General features: G+C 40.0%; 1 protein-coding gene across 12 annotated transcripts in view; it reads right to left on the reverse strand.

The window, feature by feature from the left end:
* Nucleotides 1-23,474, reverse strand: part of nfia (nuclear factor I/A) — a 617,449-nt gene that overhangs the window by 41,180 nt on the left and 552,795 nt on the right. For 11 of the 12 annotated variants that reach the window (XM_052010740.1, XM_052010745.1, XM_052010741.1 and 8 more), the window contains 2 exons: nt 14,537-14,702; nt 11,691-11,782 (listed from right to left, as the gene is read on the reverse strand). In XM_052010740.1, coding sequence (XP_051866700.1) covers nt 11,691-11,782; nt 14,537-14,702 — 258 coding nt within the window. The remainder of the gene's footprint in view (nt 1-11,690; nt 11,783-14,536; nt 14,703-23,474) is intronic. The other variant, XM_052010748.1, reaches the window with a different exon arrangement.

Raw genomic sequence — 23,474 nt, forward strand, 5'->3', positions numbered from 1 at the left:
ATAGAAGATAAAGGACGTAATGACGTTGTTGAAGAAGTAAGAAGAAGAAGGAGAGAGAGAGAAGGGAGAGAGACACCAGCCTGCTTGTTTTCTCTATCGATGGATGAGAAACAATAACTGTGTTTGCCACTGAAATCCATGTATGGAAGTTGGAAGTAATCCGGTGGAGTTCACTTTGTTGCTGACCTGTAGAAGGAAACAGGTATTTGTGTGTGGACGACCACGGTTCGGATGCTTTTCGGGGTGAGGAAGTCACTACCGAGTAAACACTGAAGTGTCGTTTGGGTTCCATCGTGGAACATTTGGATTTCGTATGTACTCTCTCTATGTTTTTCTACATCTACATCTTATCTTCAGACAACGGTGGTTGTTGAAGAAGCCCTTGCTCATGTTTCACCTTATGGCTTGCGGAACTGAACTTTAAGAACCATTCCGGAACTGGGAGTTTTGGATTTTGTCACACACACACACGAAGAGTTTAGTTTTGGGGTTAACGTTCGAGGTTTAACATTTTTGAATTCTAACATACTAACATTTTTACTTTTATTTTACGTATTATCATAAGTAGTGATTAATAAAATAGTTTTTAACACTGAATCATGCTCAGTGTGTTTCTTTTGTTGCTGGTTTGTGACACTCAACATGGAGTAGCACTGATTCATTAGCTGAGGGAGGATGGTAGGTGGTAATTGGGAGGACTTTCTTTGCCCATGTTTGACCTGATATAGAGGAATGCCAAAGCTACTCCCTCCACCCTGTATACTGCTGTACCACCATCTCTGGGGATCTGCTCTGCTGGTAGGACAGGAATTGTGAGGAAGGTGTCTAGCAACATTGTTTTTAATGTACAATTCTCTGAATACAATTGTGTCAGGCTGTTGCTCGACAAGTCTGTGCAAGAACTTCCCCAAATTTGACACAAGTTTGCAATATGCAGAGGATGTTTGCTTATGTCTACACTTGGAGTTTCACTGATTGGTTCGCTGAAGGGTAGGAGAGGATTGGCCTTACATTAAACATCCAGAAGGGAAATTTCCTTTCCTGTGTTAATCCTGCAGCACAACACCACCACCCCGAACATCAAGACTCATGAACAGGACCATGAAGAACCTAGATCATTTTCTATATCTTAGGAGCCAACTCTTATCTGAGGCAAACATTGATGACAAAATCTATCACCAGCTCCCATGTGCCAGCAGAGTCTCTGGCTGATTGATGAAAAGAGTATTCAAAAGCTTAGAGTTGGAGCTCACAGTCAATTAAGCAGTGTCGATCCTTGTCCTTCTACCTATTTCACTGATATAGACTGCTACAGTAAGCACCTCAACACACTTGAGTGGTACCACAAAATATCCCAGCAAAGTCCTCCAAATCCATTGGTAGGATAGGCAAATCAATATCAACAATTTCTTGTAGAGAAACATTCACTGCATCAATCAAGTTCAATCGAGCCATATCATCACCTGATCCTCAGTCCCAACGGAACAGCCAAGAAGAAAAAGGAGCAGTAGAGGCAGCCAGGTGAAGAACTGAAGTAACATTGTAGGATATTTTTTGGTCTAAAGCAAAGATTTCAGAGAACTGTAGTAGAAACTGCAAGATAGATCACTACTGTTGAAGGACTGAACTTTGTGAAAAGATGACATCTGCTGGGGCAATTCATTCATGAAAGAAGAGATTGACAGATGATCATTGGGAAATAAACAGATAACAAAGATAGAAATTACTTTCAAATGGCAGGAAGCTGTATGCACTCAATTTTCCATGGTCAGCTCGTTAGCAAAACCTCAGAGACAGATTTGGATTTGTGTGAAGAGTAAACTGATAGCGGAATGGTAAACTGCATGCAAATGAAATTGAACTGGTTGCAAACAATTAAGGGGACTAACTTTTTGGATGACCTTAATACTGAAAGGCATTGAGAGCATCAAAAGGCATTACAAACAACCAGTAATCTTTGTTAAACACAAAGAAAGCACAAAGAAAAGGGAATCTGTGCAGGTATGTGTGTGTGTGTGTGTGGGTGGCAGAACCTCCTGTCAGCAGGGGCCACAGAAGAAATAATGCCGTGTTTGGTAGAAGAGTAGTGATACAAATTTCTACCATGGACTCTGTAGTGGCTGCATGTCTCCTCACAATTTGGTGGCACAGTCATGCTACAGTGGTGCTGCTGTTTTATAGCTCCAGCAACCCAGTTAATCCAGACATTGGGTGCTATTCATGTGGAGTTTGCATTTTCTCCCTGTGACTGCATGGATTTCACTTAAGTGCTCCTGTTTCCTCCCATATCCCAAGTCATGCTGGTTGGTAGGTTAATTGGTAAATGCAAATTACCCCTGGTGTAAGTGGGTGGTGGAAGAATCAGGTGGGAATTAATTGGCATGTTAGAGCGAGTAGCTATGGGAAAACGGGTGGGGAATGGGATTGATGGAATAGCTCTGGGAGCTGGCATAGACTTAGTGGCTGAATGGTCATTTTTGGTTGTAAAGAAATATGAAATTATAAATATTAAACTAATGTCAGAGTTTTGCACTTGCTTCTCTCCTGACCTGGAAGTTATTGTGGCTCAAAATGATTGGCGTGGCCATGCCAGAGCCTACAGAAATGATCAAAGATACCCTGATGATTGTGTCCGCTAAGTATTGGTAATGGGAGCAATGGCTGTCACTAGAATCTAAGTTCCTGAATAGCGTAACCCATAACAGGCCATTTTATAATTTAAACCCCAGCTACTTAAACTAATCACATGTAATTTGGTGAAATTTAAATGGTTAAAAAATTCAGTGGAATATGCACAGAATTAAAAATATTGAAAATCACTGAATATTCTTTATTTTCTTACTTTATAATTGCATATGGAATTGAGGCTGTCCATCTAGACTCGTCTGTAGGTCATGAGACGTTATTAGGGATGGATTTCAATTCAAAACACCTGGGAAAGAAAATGTGCCAGTTTTGTCTAGCCATACTGCTTATTGCATGAACCATGAATCTATTTTATCGATAGGCTGAACACTATAATGTCATTTGTACCAAAATGTGATCTGATTGCAGTCTGAGGAAAGCAGCAGATGGAAAGGAAATGCTGAAAGTTGGTCAATGTCTCCATCACCTACAAGAAATCAAACAGCACAGTTCTGTAAAACCATTGCAATTCTGCAGAACCATGAGCTGGGGTTAATTAATAATGTACAACCACCTGAATTACTGAAGTGCTCTTTCCTGTGTAAACATTTAAAGATGCATAAGGTATAGAAAAAGTAGATGGCACATTTTATTTTTGATGCAGTGCAGTCTTGCTTTCTATTCCTTTCCCTCAACTACTACTTACAATGATGACAAAGTCAATAAATTGATCTTCCTCCTGATGTGCTATACAGCAAGCTAATCCAATACTGTGCTATCTGCAGTAAAAAAATAATCAGAGAAGATGGATGGGAGAGACAGGAGTAATATATGCACATCTCTTATCTCCTCTGGCACCAATCTATGGATAGTCAAATCTTAAAATTATATCAATTCCTCAACTATGCCTATCTAACCAGAGTTGCTCATTAAGGGCGTCTTGATGCAGTGTTACCAACTGAACTTATGGCTAATTAACATTGGATCTGCATCCAATAAAAATAGAAAAAAATTGGCCAGGTCTTTGTGATGTAGATTTCATTGTCCTCACAGTGCAGGAGCAACTGGAGCCATATTGATGGTAATAAATTAACAACTGTGCAATGTAGTTACATTTTCATGCCGCAGACCTTTCCAAGTTGTCATGTAAAGACTGACAATGCAAGGACAGTCCACACAGAGCGTTTCTGTTGGCAACATAGGGGCAGGTAAGCAAAAAGTACAAGATACAATGTTAGATTTAAAATGGATAAGTTCAGACCTGATCTCTGCTGGCAGGTAGATGTCATAAGGCTTCCCTCTGAAGTCTTCAAGGATTGGTCTTTGCCAGTCAGTCAGTGAATTGGACAGTGGATTGTAAGGGAACCTTTGTATATGGATGGAGGTGGGGCAGGAGGGTGAAATGTAGAAGACAAACCCAAAGAAAGAGAAAGCACAAGATTTCACTTGTGTTATTCCTCGCCCACAGGGGGGATCAAACATGCTTTTCTGAGCCTCCTGCAGCTCCAGCCAGCTTGACCTAACAAGGCAGTTTCAGGAAACAAATGGTGTCAATCCCCTGCCAACATCATTGGAGTTGGAATTGTATATTTATACCAGAGTCCAGCTACATTCCACTAAGATATCTCATATCCCCAAAGCCATCTCATAACGGCAGGAGGGTGGGAGAGGAACTCACTGCTTTAAATTAACAGTCACCACCCACTCCCATCCCTTTCACACATGCACTTGTTTTTTGCCAAATGGGCAAGTTTAAAAATTGGCTTTTGTTGTGCAATCTGCATTCGGAACTTTTCACCTCACACCTGATAAAGGAACCACCTTATAATGCTGGGCAACTCTATAACATGCACTCACATTGACAATTAAAAAAAATCTAAATGCTAGCATCAAGCACAACAAACTAGTAAAAAGAAAGTTTGTTTGAAAAGGCAGAGGGAGGGCAATATGTGCTCTTCACCTGATGGCACTGAATCAGTTTCTGAATCAGCATTTCTGTGAAATCACCCTCTGAGGTAGGCCTTGTTTACTATGACAGTAACTCCAGGCGCATAAATCAGTATGAATATACTGCATTCTAGAGGTCAGATCTTAGGTCCAATCTGACTTCTGAAATGCAGCATCAGCTGATCATAAAATACCACAAGTGTCTCTAGCATTTACATATAAAGTGGAACTGTTAATAAAATAGCAGAACCAGCTTCCTCCTTGCCTGATTAGTTGCAAACATATGTTACTTGTGCTCAGTTGCCTTAAAGTTTCAGTATCTCCACAATCTGTCAATTTAGATCACCTGTCATTTTCAAGGGTAGTTACTCAGTGATCTCTGTGTTACCGTACAGGATTTTCTAATAAATTGTTGACATTATTTGAAATAAGCTTAAAAATGAGAAAGCAGATAGAATATACTTTTAATCATTAAATATGTGCATTGAAACATAGTGAAGTCAATAAAGGTCAAGATTAGAATTAGGAGATCTAAAAAATGTTGTAACTGGCTAGTAAATCCTACCCCTGCAGTGGACTGCTACTGGCATTTTACTTATTTATGTGGTAATAACTGTATAACTGCAGGTTAACAGCTAAACAGACAGGTCCATTCTCTGGTTAAACTGGAATTTATTGCATTTAAAAAAAATACACATAATAAACTCTAAACGAAGCTTTAGTGAGAAGATATATTACTCAAGACATATTGGAAATTTTGATTTAACATAAAGTGCCTGCAAAGAATCCTGCTGCTCAAGGTGCAACACACACAAAATGCTGGAGGAACTCAATGGATCAAGCAGCATCTATGGAGGGAAACGAACAGTCAACATTTCGGGCCGAGACCCTTCATCAGGACCCGAAGAAGAGTCTCAGTCCAAAACGTCAACTGTTTATTTCCTTCCAGAGATGCTGCCTGACCTGCTGAGTTCCTCCAGCACTTTGTGTGTGTTGCTCCAGATTTCCAACATCTGCAGTCTTTTGTGTCTTGTGTCTGCAGCTCAAGGTATTCTTTCTGTGAGTCTTCCATTCCCACTCCATTTAGATGTTGCTTAACATCTACTGACTGAACTGCTGTAATCTAGGAGCAGTTAGCAAAGACAGACATAGAAAGAAAACATGCTATATCACAAATAAGTCACAACAAAATTGTAAATTCAGTGCATTTAGAGCAAAGTATGTCCATGTTTGATAGTACATGCCATCATTTTTCAATTTGTTCTAATGTTAGTTTTAAGAAATTTGTTGTTACAATTACCTAAAAATTAATCGATCAAATTAGATATTTTAGGATGTCTGAGAAAGTATTAAATTATCCCCTACAGCAGCACTAATAAACTTGAACAATGATAATTTTTTTTAAAAGAAATATGCCTCACAGTGAATGCCAGGACCCCAGGTAGTGTTGTTGAACAAAGACCTTAGGTAAAAGTACATAGTTCACTGAAAATGGGAACATAGGTAGACAGGGTGGAGAGGAAGGTGTATGGCATCCTTGCCTTCGTCAGCCGAGGCATTGAGTATAAGAGTTGGGGCATCACGTTACAGTTGTACAAAACATTGGTTAGGCCACTCTGAGAGTACTGAATGCAGTTCTAGTTACCACATTAATAGGAAGGACGTGATTAAGCTGGAGAGGACGCTGAAAAGATTCACAAGGGCGTTGACCGGATTGGAGGGCTTGAATTATCAGGAGAGTCATAGAGTAATACAGCATGGAAATGGGCCCTATGGCCCAACTCGTCTACGCCGACGAAGATGCCCATCTGAGCTAGTCCCATTTGCCCATGTTTGGGCCATATCCCTCTAAACCTTTCCTATCCATGTACCTCCCCAGCTGACTTTTAGATGTGGTTATTGTACCTGCCTCAACCACTTCCTCTGGCAGCTCATTCCATATACTCACCACACTCTGGGTGAAGAAGTTACCCTTCAGGTCCCTTTTAAATCTTTCCCCTCTCACCTTAAACAATGCCCTCTAGTTTTTGATTCCCTTTCCCTGGGAAAAAGATTGTGTGCACTCACCTTATCTATGCCCCTCATGATTTTATATACCTCAAGGAATAAAGCCCTGACCTGCCCAACCTCTCCCTGTAACTCAGGCCCTTGAGTCCTGGTCAATCTTCTTTGCACTCTTTTCAGCTTAATGACATTTTTCCTATGACAGGGTAACCAAATCTGTACATAATACTCCAGGTGCGGCGTCACCAGTATCTTGTACAACTGCAATATAACGTCCCAAGTCTTGTACTCAAGTGCCCTGACTGATGAAGGCCAGTATGCCAAATGCCTTCTTCACCACCCTGTCTACCTGTGACTCCACTTTCAGTGAACCATGTACTTGTACTCCTAGGTCCTATGTTCTACAACATTCCCCAGGCCCCTATCATTCCCTGTGAAAGTCCTACTCTGGTTTAACTTCCCAAAATGCAAAACCTTGCACTCATCTGGACTGAACGCCATTTGCCATTCCTCAGTCCACTTAGTAGCTGATCAAGATCACCCTGTATATTTTGATAATCTTCTTCTTTGACACCACCTACATTAGTGTCATCTGCCACCTTACAGATCTGCAAACAAAGATTGGATAGGCTGGGTTTGGTTTCCCTGGAGCAAAGAAGATTGAGAGGCGGCATAATAGAGATCTATAAAATTATAAGTGGCATAGACAGAGTCATTGTTTTCCATCGTGTGGGCATCTAAAGGTTCAATTCCAGCCGCCGTCTGTAAGGAGTTTGTACGTTCTCCCCGTGTGTCTGCGTGGGTTTCCTCTGGGTACTCCGGTTTCCTCCCACATTCCAAAGATGTACGGGTTAGCAAGTTGGGGCATGCTATGTTGGCGCCGGAAGCGTGGTGACACTTGTGGGCTGCCCCCAGAACACAACGCAAAAGATGCATTTCACTGTGTGTCTCGATGTACATGTGACTAATAAAGATATTTTAATTCTAGAGGGCATAGGTTTAAGGAGAGAGGGAGGAGTTTTAAAGGGGATCTGAAAGGTAGATCTTTCACACAAAGAGTAGTTGGCATCTGGAATGAGCCGCCAGAGGAGGTAGTGGAGGCCAGAACAGTAACAACTTTTAAGAGGCATCCGGACAGGTACTTGAATAAGCAGGGCATAGAGGGATATGGAATTAAGCCAGAAATTGGGGCTAGTACAGATAGACATAATGGTTGGCATGGTTGTGGTGGACTGAAGGGCCCATTTCTATGCTGTATAGCTCTTTGACTTCATGACTCTAATTTGCATAGTGGGAGGGACAGTGCAGGAAAACTGGCAATTGTGAAGTAACTTAATTCTAATGAAAAGATGAAATATATTTTGGCTGTTCAGCTTTCATTTCTTTTTCTTTAAACTCAGTATTTTTTAAACTTTCCTAGCCAAGTAGGTTGCCTAGTCTAAACTCCAGACGATTTTATGATATAGAACCATAGAACAGTACAGCACAATACAGGCCCTTCAGCCCACAATGTTGTGCCGACCTTTAACCCTCGCTTAAGACTATCTAACCCCTTCCTCCCACATATCCCCCTATTTTAAATTCCTCCATATGCTCTTGAATTTGACCAATGTACCTGCCTCCTGCCTCCACCACCACCCCAGGCAGCGCATTCCATGCCCCAATCACTCTCTGGGTAAAAAAACCTCCCTCTGATATTTCCCTTGAACTTCCCACCCATTACTTTAAAGCCATGCCCTCCCGTATTGAGCATTGGTGCCCTGGGAAAGAGGCGCTGGCTGTCTGCTCTATCTATTCCTCTTAATATTTTGTATACCTCTATCATGTCTCCCCTCATCCTCCTCCTCTCCAACGAGTAAAGCCCTAGCTTCCTTAGTCTCTCCTTATAATCCATACTCTCCAAACCAGGCAGCATCCTGGTAAATCTCCTCTGCTCCTGGTAAATCTCCTCTGCACCCTTTCCAACGCTTCCACATCCTTGCTATAATGAGGCAACCAGAACTGGACACAGTACTCCAAATGTGGTCTAACCAGAGTTTTGTCGAGCTGCATCATTACCTCGCGGCTCTTAAACTCGATCCCACTAATTATGAATGCTAACATCCCATAAGCTTTCTTAACTACCCTATCTACCTGTGAGGCAGCTTTCAGTGATCTGTGGATATGAACCCCCAGATCCCTCTGCTCCTCCACACTACCCAGAATCCTGCCATTAACTTTGTACTCTGCCTTGGAGTTTGTCCTTCCAAAGTGTACCACCTCACACTTCTCCGGACTGAACTCCATCTGCCACTTCTCAGCCCAGCTCTGCATCCTATCAATATCCCTCTGCAATCTTCGACAGTTCTCCACACTATCCACAACACCACTGACCTTTGTGTCGTCTGCAAACTTGCCAACCCACCCTTCTACCCCCCTCATCCAAGTCATTAATAAAAATCACGAAAAGTAGAGATCCCAGAACCGATCCTTGTGGGACACTGCTAGTCACAGCCCTCCAATCTGAATGCATTCCCTCCACCACAACCCTCTGCTTTCTACATGCAAGTCAATTTCGAATCCACACAGCCAAGCTTCTCTGGATCCCATGCCCTCTGACCTTCTGAAGAAGCCTACCACACCTCAAGTGACCTCAATAGAAACTTGGAAACAGTTCATGGTTTTCATTTCACACTTGTTCAAAAACCTGCCATAGATTTGCATCGTCTCCTCCCTCCTGCAGACCACTGATTTTATTGTGCTGAGAGACATATACATAATCTGTTTCCTCCTACCACTCTTTTGCATATAGTTTGACGGCACCCACAATCTCAATGAGCTTCATTCGGATAGAACTTTTCCTACTAATAGGATTCCTTGACTTATAAACATGTGATTTACAAATTTTCACTATAACACCAATGACCCTAAATGTTCTTAATGCAGAAAACTATTTTTTGCTATAACAAATAGCATCCCACTCTCTGTGCAAAGGAATATATGGTACCCAAATTCCCATAATAACTACCGCCCAGCATTTTTGAGTTACAAATTTTCATAACACAAAACACTTCTTAGGTAAACTACCCCTTTATAAATTAAAGAAACCCTGCACTGTTCCAATGCTACTTTAATGATTAAAAGTTTCTTGAATATATATTTAGTTAAAAGATAACTCTACAGACACAGAAATCAAACAATATCTTAAGTCAGAAACTATTGAGAATACCAGTATGAACCATCTCTTTAAAGGTTCAATTATCCATTTATAATGTAATTTGTAAACCACAGCACTTCCACTTTCTAGGGCACTCCAGTGTGCAATTGATGGTATTAAAACTCCATGGACTATCTGGTCATCAATCACTGGTTATCTGTAGAATCAGCTCAGGTCGAATACAGGATGAAAGGGGAATCATCCTGACTTTCCAACTTTAGTAAGTAGTTTAAGGCTTTCATTGAGTTACTTCAGACATATGCATCTTCCAGATTAATAAAAATTACATTTCAGTACAGACTAAATTCATAATACTTTAGTGAGATTTTGTGCAAAACTTCTTTTTATTGAGCAGCCTATTTTGTTAGAGATTATACTATCTGAATGTGAAAAAGAAACACTAGTGGTTCCTAATGTTCCATTAGGACCTTTAACCCTCGCCTAAGACTATCTATCCCCTTCCTCCCACATATCCCCCTATTTTAAATTCCTCCATATGCTCTTGAATTTGACCAATGTACCTGCCTCCTGCCTCCACCACCACCCCAGGCAGCGCATTCCTTGCCCCAATCCTCAATCTCAATGAGCTTCATTCAGATTCCCCAATGCCCCAAACATTCCTAATGTTCTCACTAAGTAGTGAGAATGGAATCACATGGTGCTTGTTTGACATTTTCATGCCAACATTTGCTACATTTCGGTATTTTTAAGACATTCCCTTGCCACTGTCAAACCAAAAAAATGTGCCAAATAAACTGAAAAGCATCTTATTTTTAAAAATGTAGTCAGAATTAGATGGCGGGACGGGTTTTCAGGTGGATGCAGAGTGGCTTCGGGGGATATGGCCAAGTGAAATAAATGGATGAGGAATTGGCAGTAAATAACGGGGAAAAATGTGACGGCATCTACTTCGGTAAATAGTAAGAGGTTAAAAATCATTGGTGTTTGGAAGGGCTTGAGTGTCCTTTACATGAATCACTGAAAGTTAACCCACAGGTACAACAGGTAAATAGGAAGGTAAAAAGAATGTTGGCCTTCACTGCAAGAACATTTGAGTACTAGAATAAGACATCTCACTGAAATTATACAGGAACTTGGGTAAGACTACACCTGGAATACTGTGTACACATCTGGCCACCCTATCTAAGAAAGGATCTACCAGTGATAGAGGAACTATAATCAAGGTTCATCAGATTGATTCCTGGAATGGGAATGCTGTCCTTTGAGGAGAGATTATGCAGGCTGGGCTATATTCTCATAAATTTATTGACTGGTGAAGCAGGCACGGGGACTGAGTGGCCTGCTCCTGCTTCTCTTTCTTAGATTCTTGTGTCTGTGTTCTGAACATTAATGTTTTTAATATTAAATTATAGATTCTCTCTCAAGCCCATCAATTTGAAGATACATTATCAGCTTAGAAGTATTAAAGAAATACAGATTCAAGTAATTGACCAAACTAATGTTGTTCTTCTAAATTATGCAGATTGAATTCCTATAGGTCTTGAGATTGCTTTAACAGAATGTGCAGACAGCAGTTGATATTGTAAACTGGACTCTACTGACCACTTCTGCCATTTTTTCTCCATTGGGACATTAAAAGTTAAAGCAGAAAGAAATATAGATTTCAAAACTAGCCAGCTCATGTACTTCATAAGAATTCTGAAAATAAAAAAAGAGGCAAAATTTTACATTATAATTACGTAAAACACAAAATTTTTGCCAAGCAACATTAAAGGATGCATGGATTTTACTTCATCAGGCTACTGAAAATACTTTTTTTTTGCAGCTTGAGCTTAAGGACAGTTCTGAAAGATCCCCAATAGGCAGGTCGATTGCAGCAAATGATTGCAGCTCACTGCACTAAGAAACAAAACCACAAAAAGCTACACTGGATACAAAGAGGTTCAAAGCTGCCCACCTGTGGCTGTTGAGGGATATTTACAAAGCTGGGATCCCGTGGTCCAACACTCACGAATCGGTTTGCAGGGGAGGTGCTGGGTGTCGAGTAGGCTGTGAAGGGAAGGGATACATGCGTTCAAGAAGCAGCAGTGGGTCGCACACAAACAACACACATCTTAAGCCTGATTGAAAGACAGCAGGGTCTGTAGAAGCACTCACCCAAATTTATGTCTGGTACTCCTTTTAACCCCCTGATAATGAACTTGAAGCTTGAGAGACTTTGGTTTTCATTTTAAAAAAAACAGGCGTACAAAGGCACAACCTTTTTTTTTAAGGGCGATAATCATAATGCTACAACAATCCTCCGTTGCAAAACAGTAACCGAATTTCATTTCTTAGAAGATGTATTATTGTGGAAACATAAATGCCAAAGGTTACAGAAATGCCACTGATTAATATCTGTTATTATCTGTGATGCAAGGGTCTGAGGAACGAGGAAGCAATATGAGCAAGTGAGTTAAAAGAACATAAATAACAGGATTCAGGTGGAAGTGTCACCCAAAGTATACAGCAAATGCAACATTTCAATACAGGACATAGGTAGGCATATGCTAATGTAACTATTAAACAAAAATTTATAGCAATAAAGGCAGACAAGTTGTCTTGGTTTTGTTTTTAGAAAGTTGAAAACTGCTCGGGCTATTTCTTTCATGCTTCGTGTGAACAGTGGGAGCTAAGAGGCAAAAAAAGGGCCAAAAATGTGATTTTATGGATTGACCACCTGATTTATCGTTGGATAAAAGGTCCCTGATATTTAATGAAGCTCAACTGAAAATTGCTGGAGAAAATATAACAAATATCTGGGTAAAATTTGCTCAGGACATTTTGGCAATATTGCAGATAGAATTCAGAAAGTTCATTTTGGGTATTTCTCGTGTTATCAGAAATACACTTGATGAAAGTCTGAGGAATAATTACCAATCTCCATAATGTTGGTGCACACAACAGTCAGAAGAATTCTTATTTCAATTGCTTCCTCTAAAAAGTCCCCTACCAGGGCTGGCAGCCTGCTGCCTGCAGTGAGCCGAGCTGGCTGTAACCACCCTTTGCTGCCCACCTGCAGTCAGAGGTACACTGACAAGATGCAAATGGTGTCCTATTATTTCTGTTACTCCAGCTGACCTACAAATAGGGAGGAGAAACTTCTGGTGTAAGGACACCAAGCTTCACATTGGAAAAAAAACCTAAACAGGAAGTAAGATATGGAAAAGTAACATCTTTTAAAAATGTGATTCATTCCCATTTGCAGGCAAGTGCAGTTAACCTTGTGCTTGATCCATGTTAATAAAGCAGAAATGTAGTCAAATAATTTGCAAGGAATAGATAACCACATTTATTGCCTCATTTTTATTGGCAGAGAAACACATCTTTTAAGTATATTTTCAATTAAGCTACCAGCAGCATTGTCAGAATTCTTTGGTAAGCATTCTGCAATGTATCATCATACTTAGCCTCAACTTACTTCAGAAGACGTTTTGTTTCCCCTTATATAGTAAACCTACTGCCATTCACAAGAGAATAGCAAGTCTCAATCTATGATTACATCATGCGTGCACAATTAATTTATTTTTATAGTTTATCACTAATATGGGTGTTTGAAATAGTGAGATGGTTTAACATATGATTGTCCCAAGAATAAACCTCAAACAATCCGATCTATGTTTATGCCTTCTAGTCTATCATACTGATAATTTTATTAACTGAAAAGCCTAAAAGCATGCATCTCAGTAAAGATCACCAGTGATTCTGTGTCTCTAATTATAGGACTACAGACTTCAGATGTACTATGGGAGTGATGTTTGTGGGGAGTTTACAGATCAATATTTTAAAGATTCTGAACAGTCTGTATACTATACTGTTGAATGAATGATGGACAAGAGAAAAAGTCGAGAGCCCCCACATAGGTGGGGGTGTGATTCTCAATTTAGACCCAAAGTGGGTGCAAGGTTAGCAGTGTGCCATAGTACTTGCAAATCAGCAAAGCTATTTTCAGGATTTGAGCCTCATTTGAATATTTGAGCTGCAGCTTTCAGAAGGCAAAATTTACCCGAGTCTTGCATGGGGTTTCCTTTCTGCCAAGGCCCTTTGTGTGATGTCGGGATGGGGAAATGAATAATAATAGTCTGAGAGTGGACAAGGAGGAGCGTGAGTGTGCTCCCTGAAACTTACCTCTCTCTTAAAGGTCTCCAACAATCCCTATGAAAAATTCATTGAGTATACTCTGGACATTTATATTACAATTGTAACTGGGGTCCTGCACCAGACTGCTTATTTTCAGCACTGATGGCAATAACTATTTATAGACCTTCTTGAAAATTGCATCAGGTACAAAGATGGGAGTCCAAGGTGCCCACTATATTTTCCTGTATTGGCCTCCCATTTAACAAGCCTGAAGCAGATGGCTCATAAGTTCTTTACCATGGGACTATTTCTGAAAACAGATGCAAAGAAAACCCTGAACAGTTTTCACATTTCACATTATTTTTTACGGGAGAAAACACGGTTGAAAAAGGTCATTTAACAACTGAAATAAAAGCATAACTTATCTGGAAGCCAGCAAACATAATCGCAGGAAAAAAAACCTTACGCTCAGTGAAAAAGAATATTAGTAAAGCTTGATGCCTTCCATTCAGATGCATGAAAATGATGCAAAGTAACTTCATAAAGAAAAAGGATTAACCGACTGGCTATCCACATTAACATTTTTATACATTTAGATACGTGACCTAATGTTTGGATCACCTTAGAAGGTCAGCACTATCTATGTTCATATAACATACATGGGGTTTGCTGAAGTACACTTACTGGGTGAAGTAGGTGAAGCTGCTCCTCCATCTGTAGATGTGGTAGTTGGTTTTGTGTCTGGCACTGGCAGAGGCACAGGCCTAGCCATAGGTGGAGGAGGTGGGGGTGGCAACATTGGGGTGGGAAGGAATGGATTATGGACTTTGCCTTGGCTGCTTCCATTTGGCTGTGGGACAGAGTAAAAATAATAATGAATAAGTCAAAACCACAGCTAAAGAAAAGGATTTGTAAGCAATGATTATAGTTAATGGAGGCAGCATCGGTGTGAAAGAAATGTGATATTGAAGTAAGCTAAACTACAAAATTTCTTTCTCAAACCAGACACAATTCTGTGGCATTCATAAAATTAAATAGTGGCTTTTTTAAAATCAAATCCTCAACATACCTGAACTGATAATAATGTATAATTTCTGTCTGGACAAGCTAGGGACACATATTTGAAAGACTAATACTAATAACAGATTTTGTACATTGTAGCACTACCATTTTAATAATACCTCTATTTTCACTGCACATATATGATGTAATATTCTGGACCAAATACCAATGGGAATGGCCACGCGAAACATGAAAAAATCTGCAGCCAACCCCACAGACTCAAGTTAAGCTTCTTAAAATCATATACTAAAAAAGGAAAAATTGCACCTTCTGACTACTTTAAATAAATACAGTTGAAATTGTGTTTTTTATTCCAAAATGCCCACTGTGAAATTTGATATCCTCAGCGGCAGGAAAAAATCTCCAATCACATGCAACTGCAACAATTACCTTTACACACCTTGTAAAGCAGTAAAATGTAACCTATTAAATACTTTTAGTGAGAGATATCACATTGATCCGATCATGTATTATTCACACAAAGCATTACTTCAGCACATTCCAAAGTAGTGATGTGGACAATAATCTCATATTGTCGTAGCATGCACTGCTACATTTGAAAGAGTGGGCCCATATATACTCAAAAGGAAACAGCTGTGTTTCACACAAAGCAAGTAGACGCCTGCCCTAAATGAACCCATGATTCTTCTTGGAGCTGTTAAGAAAGCTTTAAGTCAAACTCTCTTGATTCATTCCTGCACAGCTTAAACTCTGTGGCATGGCTGCAAGCAACCATAAAAGATACCAAACTTTACTGGATGCCCAAGTGCCTATTCTCCCACTCATCAATGAGAACCACGAAAAGTTTTCTATCACTTAGTTACGAGTGTAATGAACTATTCTCCACTGGATGAGTGCGACTCCCAACACTAAAGAAACTCAACACTATCCAGGGCAAAAACAGGAAGCACTCAGAGGATCAAGCAGTATCTATGGAGAGAGAACTGGAGCCAATGTTTCAGGTCAAGGATCCTTCATTAGAACTGGAAAAGTGAGAAAACAAGTATATCTTAAGTTCAGAGAGGGGAAAGGGTGGAGAGAACCCTCTCAATGATATTTCCTCCCATTCTGATTCTTCCCCAATTCCTCTGTCTCCATTATACCTGCTCTGACAACGAGATCTTCCTTTATGTCTCACAGCTCTGCTTTCAACCCCTCTCCTCTCAGCCAGAACAAAAGTAGGATTCTCCTAATCTTCACATTTCTTCCCACCAGGCTCCAGATTCAATAGATAATATTCCGTAATGTTGGCCATCTTCAACTGGATTCTATCAGCAGGTACATCGCATCTTCCTTCTGGGTACATTGCAGTCCTTGGTACAATTACTGCTGCCTTTTTGTTTCTTTTCACAGATGTAGTTTAACTTTTCATTTTCAATTTGTTTCTGTTTCCTCCCTGTCTCTAACTGCCACTTTTAAAAAAAATAATTGCTACCATGAGAACTTTGGCGTGCGCCCTATCACAGTCATCCCCTCTGTTTCCCCCACCCTCCCCTGTCTCTGCATCTTAAACACACTCGTCTTCTCACTGCTCCAATTCTGCTGAAGCGTCCTGGAACTGACCCATTGACTTTGTTTCCTTCCTCACAGATACTTATTGACCTGTTAAATGCTTCCAATCTGTTCAGTTTTTGTTTCAATTACCATCCAAAGCAGACTGATTCACCACCAAAAAACATTCATTGCCCCACTACTGGTGAATTGAGTAGTACCATACCGTATCCACAAGATGCAGAGCAGCAACTCACCAATACTTCTTTGGTAGTACTTCCAATGTTCTAAACCTACAACTTTAATCTCCCAGAATATCAATGACAGCAGGTGCATGGGAACACTAATATGACAATATCTTGGATTTATACAGTGCATCTAATGGAATGAAATATCTCATCACTTCCAAGCACCCTCATAAACCACATGTAATAGTGACCTGAAAATATAATTGTTATTCTTTAATCATCACCGGGTTAAGATCCTGGAATTTCCCATTTTCAACAGACACCTATGGCATACCAAAGATGGCAGCTATTTAAGGCATGCCTCATGCCACCTTCTCAAGGACTGTCAAGAATGTCCAACAAACAGTCTTATCAGTGCTGTTTCTATCTGCTGCTACATAAGTAAACTAATGCTCTCTGTCCATGGCAATCACAGGTACAGACAATTTGCCTTCAAATTTGTGGCTCTGGTGATAGCAATGTAGGTTCAAATGCTAATTCTGCAGGAATTGCAGCAATGAAAATCTCAACAATAGTCACAAAGGTAGACAGGGAATAAGGCTCCTGAGTTAAATATGCATTTGCAATTGACTATGCAGGGAGGATATGCAGGAAAGTCAAAAACTGTAAGACATATACAATCAATGATAGGGCGCTAAGGAATGTTGAATGAGGGACCTTGGGGTTCAAGTCCATAGTTCCCTGAAAGAGACAACACAGATGGACAGGATGGTGAAGAAGGTCCATGACAATTTTGCCTTTGTACGCCAGGGCATAAAGTTGGGACATTCTGTTGCAACTTTATGAAACAGTGGTTAGACTGTGGTATTGTGTGCAGTTCTGGTTGCTACACTCTAAGGAGGATGTGGTGTAATTGGAGAGAGTGCAGAGGAGATTCACTAGGATATTGGAGAGACAAGAGAGTGCAGATGCTGGAATCTGGAGCAACATCAACCTGCTGGAGTCCTGATGCAGGGTTTCAACCTGGAATCTCGACAATTCCTTTCCCCCTACAGATGCTGCCTGACCCGCTGAGTTCCTCCAGCAGATTGTTTGTTTCACTAGGATGTTGTGTGGATTGAAGGACTTCAGTCACGGGGATAGGCTGGGTCCCTGGAAGTGAAAGAGGCGGAGGATGACCTGATAGAGGTACATTAACTTTTGAGACGTGCAGATAGGGTAGATAGTCAGAATCTTTTCCCCATGGTAGGGTATCAAAAGCAAGAAAGTATATGTTTAAGGTGAGAAGAAGAATTTTAAAGGGGATTTGAGGGGAAAGTTTTTTTTACCCAGAGGAATGGTTGGTATCTGGAATCCACTGCCAGTGGAGGTGATAGAGTCAGATACAATCACTACATTTAAGAGACATTTAGATAGGTATTTATATAAACAAAGCATGGAAGGATATGGACCTCATACAGGCATATGGGATTAGTGTAGACGGGGAGAAAGGTCGGCATGACTGGAAGGTCTATTTCTGCGCTGTACAACTTGATGACTCTTCTGAGTAATTTAGAATATCCTTCAAAACCAAGGAAAAGAATGTAACACAAAAAAGGCAAACATAGGAATAAGGCACAATCACATGCCAATAAAAATCACAACCCAATTCTATGAAATTATTTCACTTTCAAATATGTCTTCCAGTCTGACATTTAATCAGTGTTTGAAAACAATGCCCATCAACCAAAAGAAAAATGTACTAGACATATGCAGTTCATATAATGAAGTACACAATAATACCAATAAGAGTTCAGTAGTTTAAAATCTGGCCAGAAGAATATATAAAAGTGCCTATTTAATGCAGAGATCTCAGAATGAATGAAACAATGAGACACTCAAGCATCTCTCCCTATCTGTAGTGAATGTTTTCCTAATGCACATTATTTTATTGATCGTCTTCTAGCTGCTTTTTATTCAGGTCCTTTGCAAATACAATAGCGATATTATGTGGCATTGTGTCAAAATGGTAATCAGAGAAGGAGGCTTTTCAGCCCATCCATCCATTGACTATCATTATTCAAAGATGTGTGTCAGAAGAGAGAAACTTCAAGACTCCTCAAATGTTTTCTCTATGAGTAACTTGGCTTGTGCTGATAATGGTAATACTCCATTTACATGTTCCTAGGGTGATAATTCTTGAAAGTACGCCAAAGAATTGTTGGCAACACACAGAAGGCAACAGTCAATAATGCTCCGCCACCTAGGAGAATGAGCCCATGGGAACATTCCCCCCTCTCATCCTACAAGAGGTACCATAGTTCCTGCTGAAAATGATATACTGTAGGTCAACCTGGGACAAAGCAGAGCATCAGTTAAACCTTCTTTGCTACAATGAATAGGGATGCTATCCTGTGGTGTCACCTGAAACATAACCTTCATAGCAGTGGTGACATTATCTAATAGCAAATGAATGACTACTCCTGAGAGAAACAGTAAAGCGATAAGTACCCTAAAAATAAGAACTTCTCTGTTGAATCTCAGCCTCATTGTGTGCTGTTCCTTGTGGGATAAAAGTACCTGCATCTGCTGCAGTGGATCCATTCTCTGGATAGTTTGCCCTGTTGTTTGTATATAACATATAGCCCCTGTATTCTTAGCTGAACATGTCTTCCTACTTCACACTTGTGACAGGCTAACTGGCAATAGTTATTCCATTGTTGCAAGGTGATATTTACCTCTGTCACAGCTCCAGTAAAATCCTGGTCATTCATATCTGAGCTAATCATCGAAGATAGTGAATTGAAAACAATCCTTGTGCTATTCCATATTAAAGAGAAATACGTAACCTTTACTTTCTGAAGAGAAAAACTTGCAGTGAGCATCAAAGTCTGCACTTTTGAGCGGAAAGCTGTTTGGAGATTTTTTTTATGATGGACCTCAATACATTGTACCACATTTATTTTTCACATTCATATTTCAATTAGTTCAGGAAATACCTTCTGGCTTGGGAAGGGAGGCATGAAAAGCAATGCATAATGATGTGAAATAAAAGTGGAAAATACTGGAAAGTGTTGGAGAGGGAAGCAGAATTAATGCTTCAAGTTGATGATTTTCATCAGGACGGCTTCTTTTGCTTTTCAATTATTGTTGAATTTGTGTCACTTCTTGCCCAGCAATGAAATCTGACAAAAAAAAATCAACCTGAAATATTAGTTTTTCCCTCCACAGATACTGCATGACCTGCTGAACATTTCTAGAATTTTCTGTTTTATTTCAGATTTACAACATCAGACATTTTTTGTTCTTTGCATTAAGATACTGCCCAAAGATACAGCCCAAATTCCAGTCAGTTTTTTCCATTTCACACTATCAGGTTTAGTATTTGAGTAAAAGCTGTATTCTAACATGGTGGTTAACTATGTATCACTAAGAATAAAGTATTAATATACTAAGGATATCATATTTCCTTACAAAATAGAAAGAGGTCATTTGGCACACAGTCTATGCTGGCTCTCAGACCAGTCACATCAATTCCATTCCTCCAGTTATTTCACTGTGACATTTTCTTTCAGATGCTCATCAACTCCAGCCACATGAGGAACAATTGAGAGTGGTCAATCAACCTACCAACCATCATGTCTTTGAGATATGTGATGAAACCAGAGTGCCCAGGGGAAACTGCACAGTCATAGGGAGAACATGAAAACTCCACACACAGCAAAGGTCAGTACAGAACCCAGTCCAATGGAGCTAAGAGGCAGCAGCACTACCTGCTGACCACTGAGCTGCCACTTTCATTGCCTGTAAACATTGCTAATTTATACGTCGGTTCTTTTAATGGAAATCTTTCTTCCATAATATTAAATTCTGGGCACCACACTTTAAGATAGACCCTGAAGTTTCAAGAGCACACAGATTGGCCAAAATGTTTCCAGGGATGAGAGATTATAGTTACATGGATACAATGGAAAAGCAGTAGTTATTATCCTTAGAGCAAGGGAGTTTAAGAGGAGGTATTTTAATTGTGTTTGAAAGCATATAAAGTTCAGCTAAAGTAGTTAAAGAAAAACTGTTTCCAAAAGCTGAAGAACCAGAGGACAAAGATTCAAGATGATTGGGAAAAAAAGTGACTGAGGCAAGATGAGGACATCTTTTCTATGCAATGTGTGGCTAGGATTTGGAAATTAGTGCCAGACTGACTGAAGGATACAGATTTGACAGCATCCTTCAAAGTGAAACTGGATAAATGCTTTAAGCACAAAAATTGCAGGAATACAAGAAAAGAACAAAGTTATAGACTGATAGAATTGAAACAGAAAAAGCTGGAAATACCTTGCAGGTTAGGCAGCAGGGAGAGAGAAACAATTACATTTTCAGGTCAATGACCTTTAATCAGATTTTCAGCATCTACAATGTTTCACTTTTGAAAGGGACTAATTGGATCGCTTTTCTTTAAAAAAAACAGGATAGACTCATTGGGGCTGAATGGCCTTCTCATTTTTCTATGACTCCAAATAAAGTATGTAACAAGACAACAGGAAAATTGTAAATAATGACCCATTATCAAAGCTTCTTCGCATTTATTTCACCTTTGCTTTAACGCAGGTGTTGAAGAGCCTTTGCAACTCCTGATGTGGTACTGGGAAAATGATTCTCTGACTTTTTTTTAAAAGGACGAGAAACAAGCCAGGGTAGGTCATGCAGTACATCAGGTAACTGGCGCACGTCTGCTTGTACCTCAAAACCAGAATGCTCAGCCACATGCATATATACTTGTACAAGAAGGCGATCCAATGCATCAAAGAAGCAATTATGAAAAGCAATATCATACCATGGAAGGGAGCTTGCAGGAAGGCACTTACACACTGATAACTGCACCAACTTAAATGTATCAAGATCACTTCAAACAGCCACTAGGAATATTGCAAATATCAGCCAATCAACAGTGTAATAGATATGTGAAGCAGGTCTCTGACACGGTTTGTGTGAGCATCGGATTTCATTCCCTTTCTGTGGACAATCAACAGCACTTTAACAGAGATCTGCAACTACAGGCTGGCAGGATTCCTGAAAATGAGAGTGATTATCGATTGCAATCACATGACCCAAATATTCCATTACAGTGTGCCACTATTTATACAAATCACAAAGGATTCACTTTTCCTCTCAATGCCTCTGTAGCCAATGCCAAAGAAGATGCATATTTTCTCAACAGCATTTGCAATGCCTTCAGTTTAAACAATCCGTGGTCCCTGGAAAATTTCACCTTGAGAACAAGACTGAATGTGACTCCTGGAAGCTCAGACCAATCTTCTGCAACTGTGAGCCATGACACTCCTTGGATTTACCAATACACAAACTGGACATAAATGTAATGAGATATAGGTCACAGCCAGAGTTATAAAATACACCACTGGCATCCTTAACATGTAGATTTGGATGAGCCTGGAGCTGTTCCTGACTGTAGCCTGGTGAAATTTTAGAATAACTGACCAGTTTGCATCTGTTAGAGGGAACTTGCTTGCACAAGTTGCCTGCTGCCTAATTTGCATCTAACAAGAATTGTTTCAGAAAGTAATGCACAAGTTGCATTGTTGCTGTTCACCTTTTGTTGCTATGAGTAGCCTTTGCCTTCAAAATGAGTACAAATAGTTATAAACAATTATTGTGATGTTAAACTACATCAAAAGCTCTATATTTTTAAATTTTTAAAAATTTTTAAAAAAATTTTATTTACAGCATGGTAACAGACCCTTCTGGCCCAACGAGTCTGCGCCGCCCACTTTAAACCCAAATTAACCTACTCGTACATCTTTGGAATGTGGGAGGAAACCGAAGCACCTGGAGGAAACCCACGCAGACATGGGAGAATGTACAAACTCCTTACAGACAGCGATGGGAATTGAATCCCGATTGCTGGCGCTGTAATAGTGTCGCGCTAACCGCTACGCTACCGTGCTGCCCACCATGTAATTATCATTACAATGATATTGTATAAAACCCAACTATGAGAGTCTAATCTATTGAGTATGTGCTGATCATTTCATGTAAGCAACAGGTAACTGAATTGACCAGAAGGGACCTTATGCACTGAAGAATGTTAAGAGCAGGAATAACATCAGATGACTAGGATGTGGGAAGGACATCCTGCTGCCCTCATGGGCAGTGATGGCATCAGATAAAAGCAACCGTCAGGCATGCTTTGCATAATACATTAATGAAAGGTATGCTTTTAACCCTTAACTGGTTTGACTCCGTTAAATTTATTTAACTTCTTACAACAATGTTCTATTTGGCTGAATGGTAGAGTTTGCAATGGAAGAAGTGAGGGCCTCATTCCCATTGCTCCCTAGCAGTCAGCAGCTTTCCATGTCAGTGATGTTCCTTCCTTTCTATTAATCCTTCAAGCATGACTTCTGCAGCCCCAAAGGTAAATATAGCCGTTTTCTGGTCAGTTGCTCACTTTGAACATTTTATTCTCCCTGAAAGTTGCCTTACAATCAACAAAGTACAGCATTTGAACCTTTAAGCTGTTATAAGGATATTAAATCCTATGCAAGCAAGCAATTTCCTGCCTTCAATGTAATATTGAATGCAACCTAGAATTTCTTGGGTACAACAATTCATAAAAGTAGAGTGACATTGCTTTATTCACCCCCAAAGAAATATGGCTGCAATTGACTTCACACTCCACAAGTGTGATCCAAGAAATTTCCATATTTTGCTCAAGCACAAAACTTGATTCCCTATCATCACATTTTGTTCACTTTTGTGTCAATCTGTTCCATTATAAATTCTCATGTCCACATAAATAATGGAAGTTGTCTTTTGCAAACCTGTTGCAATTTTTCTCCATTCAGCACTGGCAGTGAGAGCTTTTGTACAGGCCTAGGGTTTGA

The sequence above is a fragment of the Pristis pectinata genome, chromosome 3 (genome assembly GCF_009764475.1).
Source record: "Pristis pectinata isolate sPriPec2 chromosome 3, sPriPec2.1.pri, whole genome shotgun sequence".
Lineage (NCBI taxonomy): Eukaryota > Metazoa > Chordata > Chondrichthyes > Rhinopristiformes > Pristidae > Pristis > Pristis pectinata.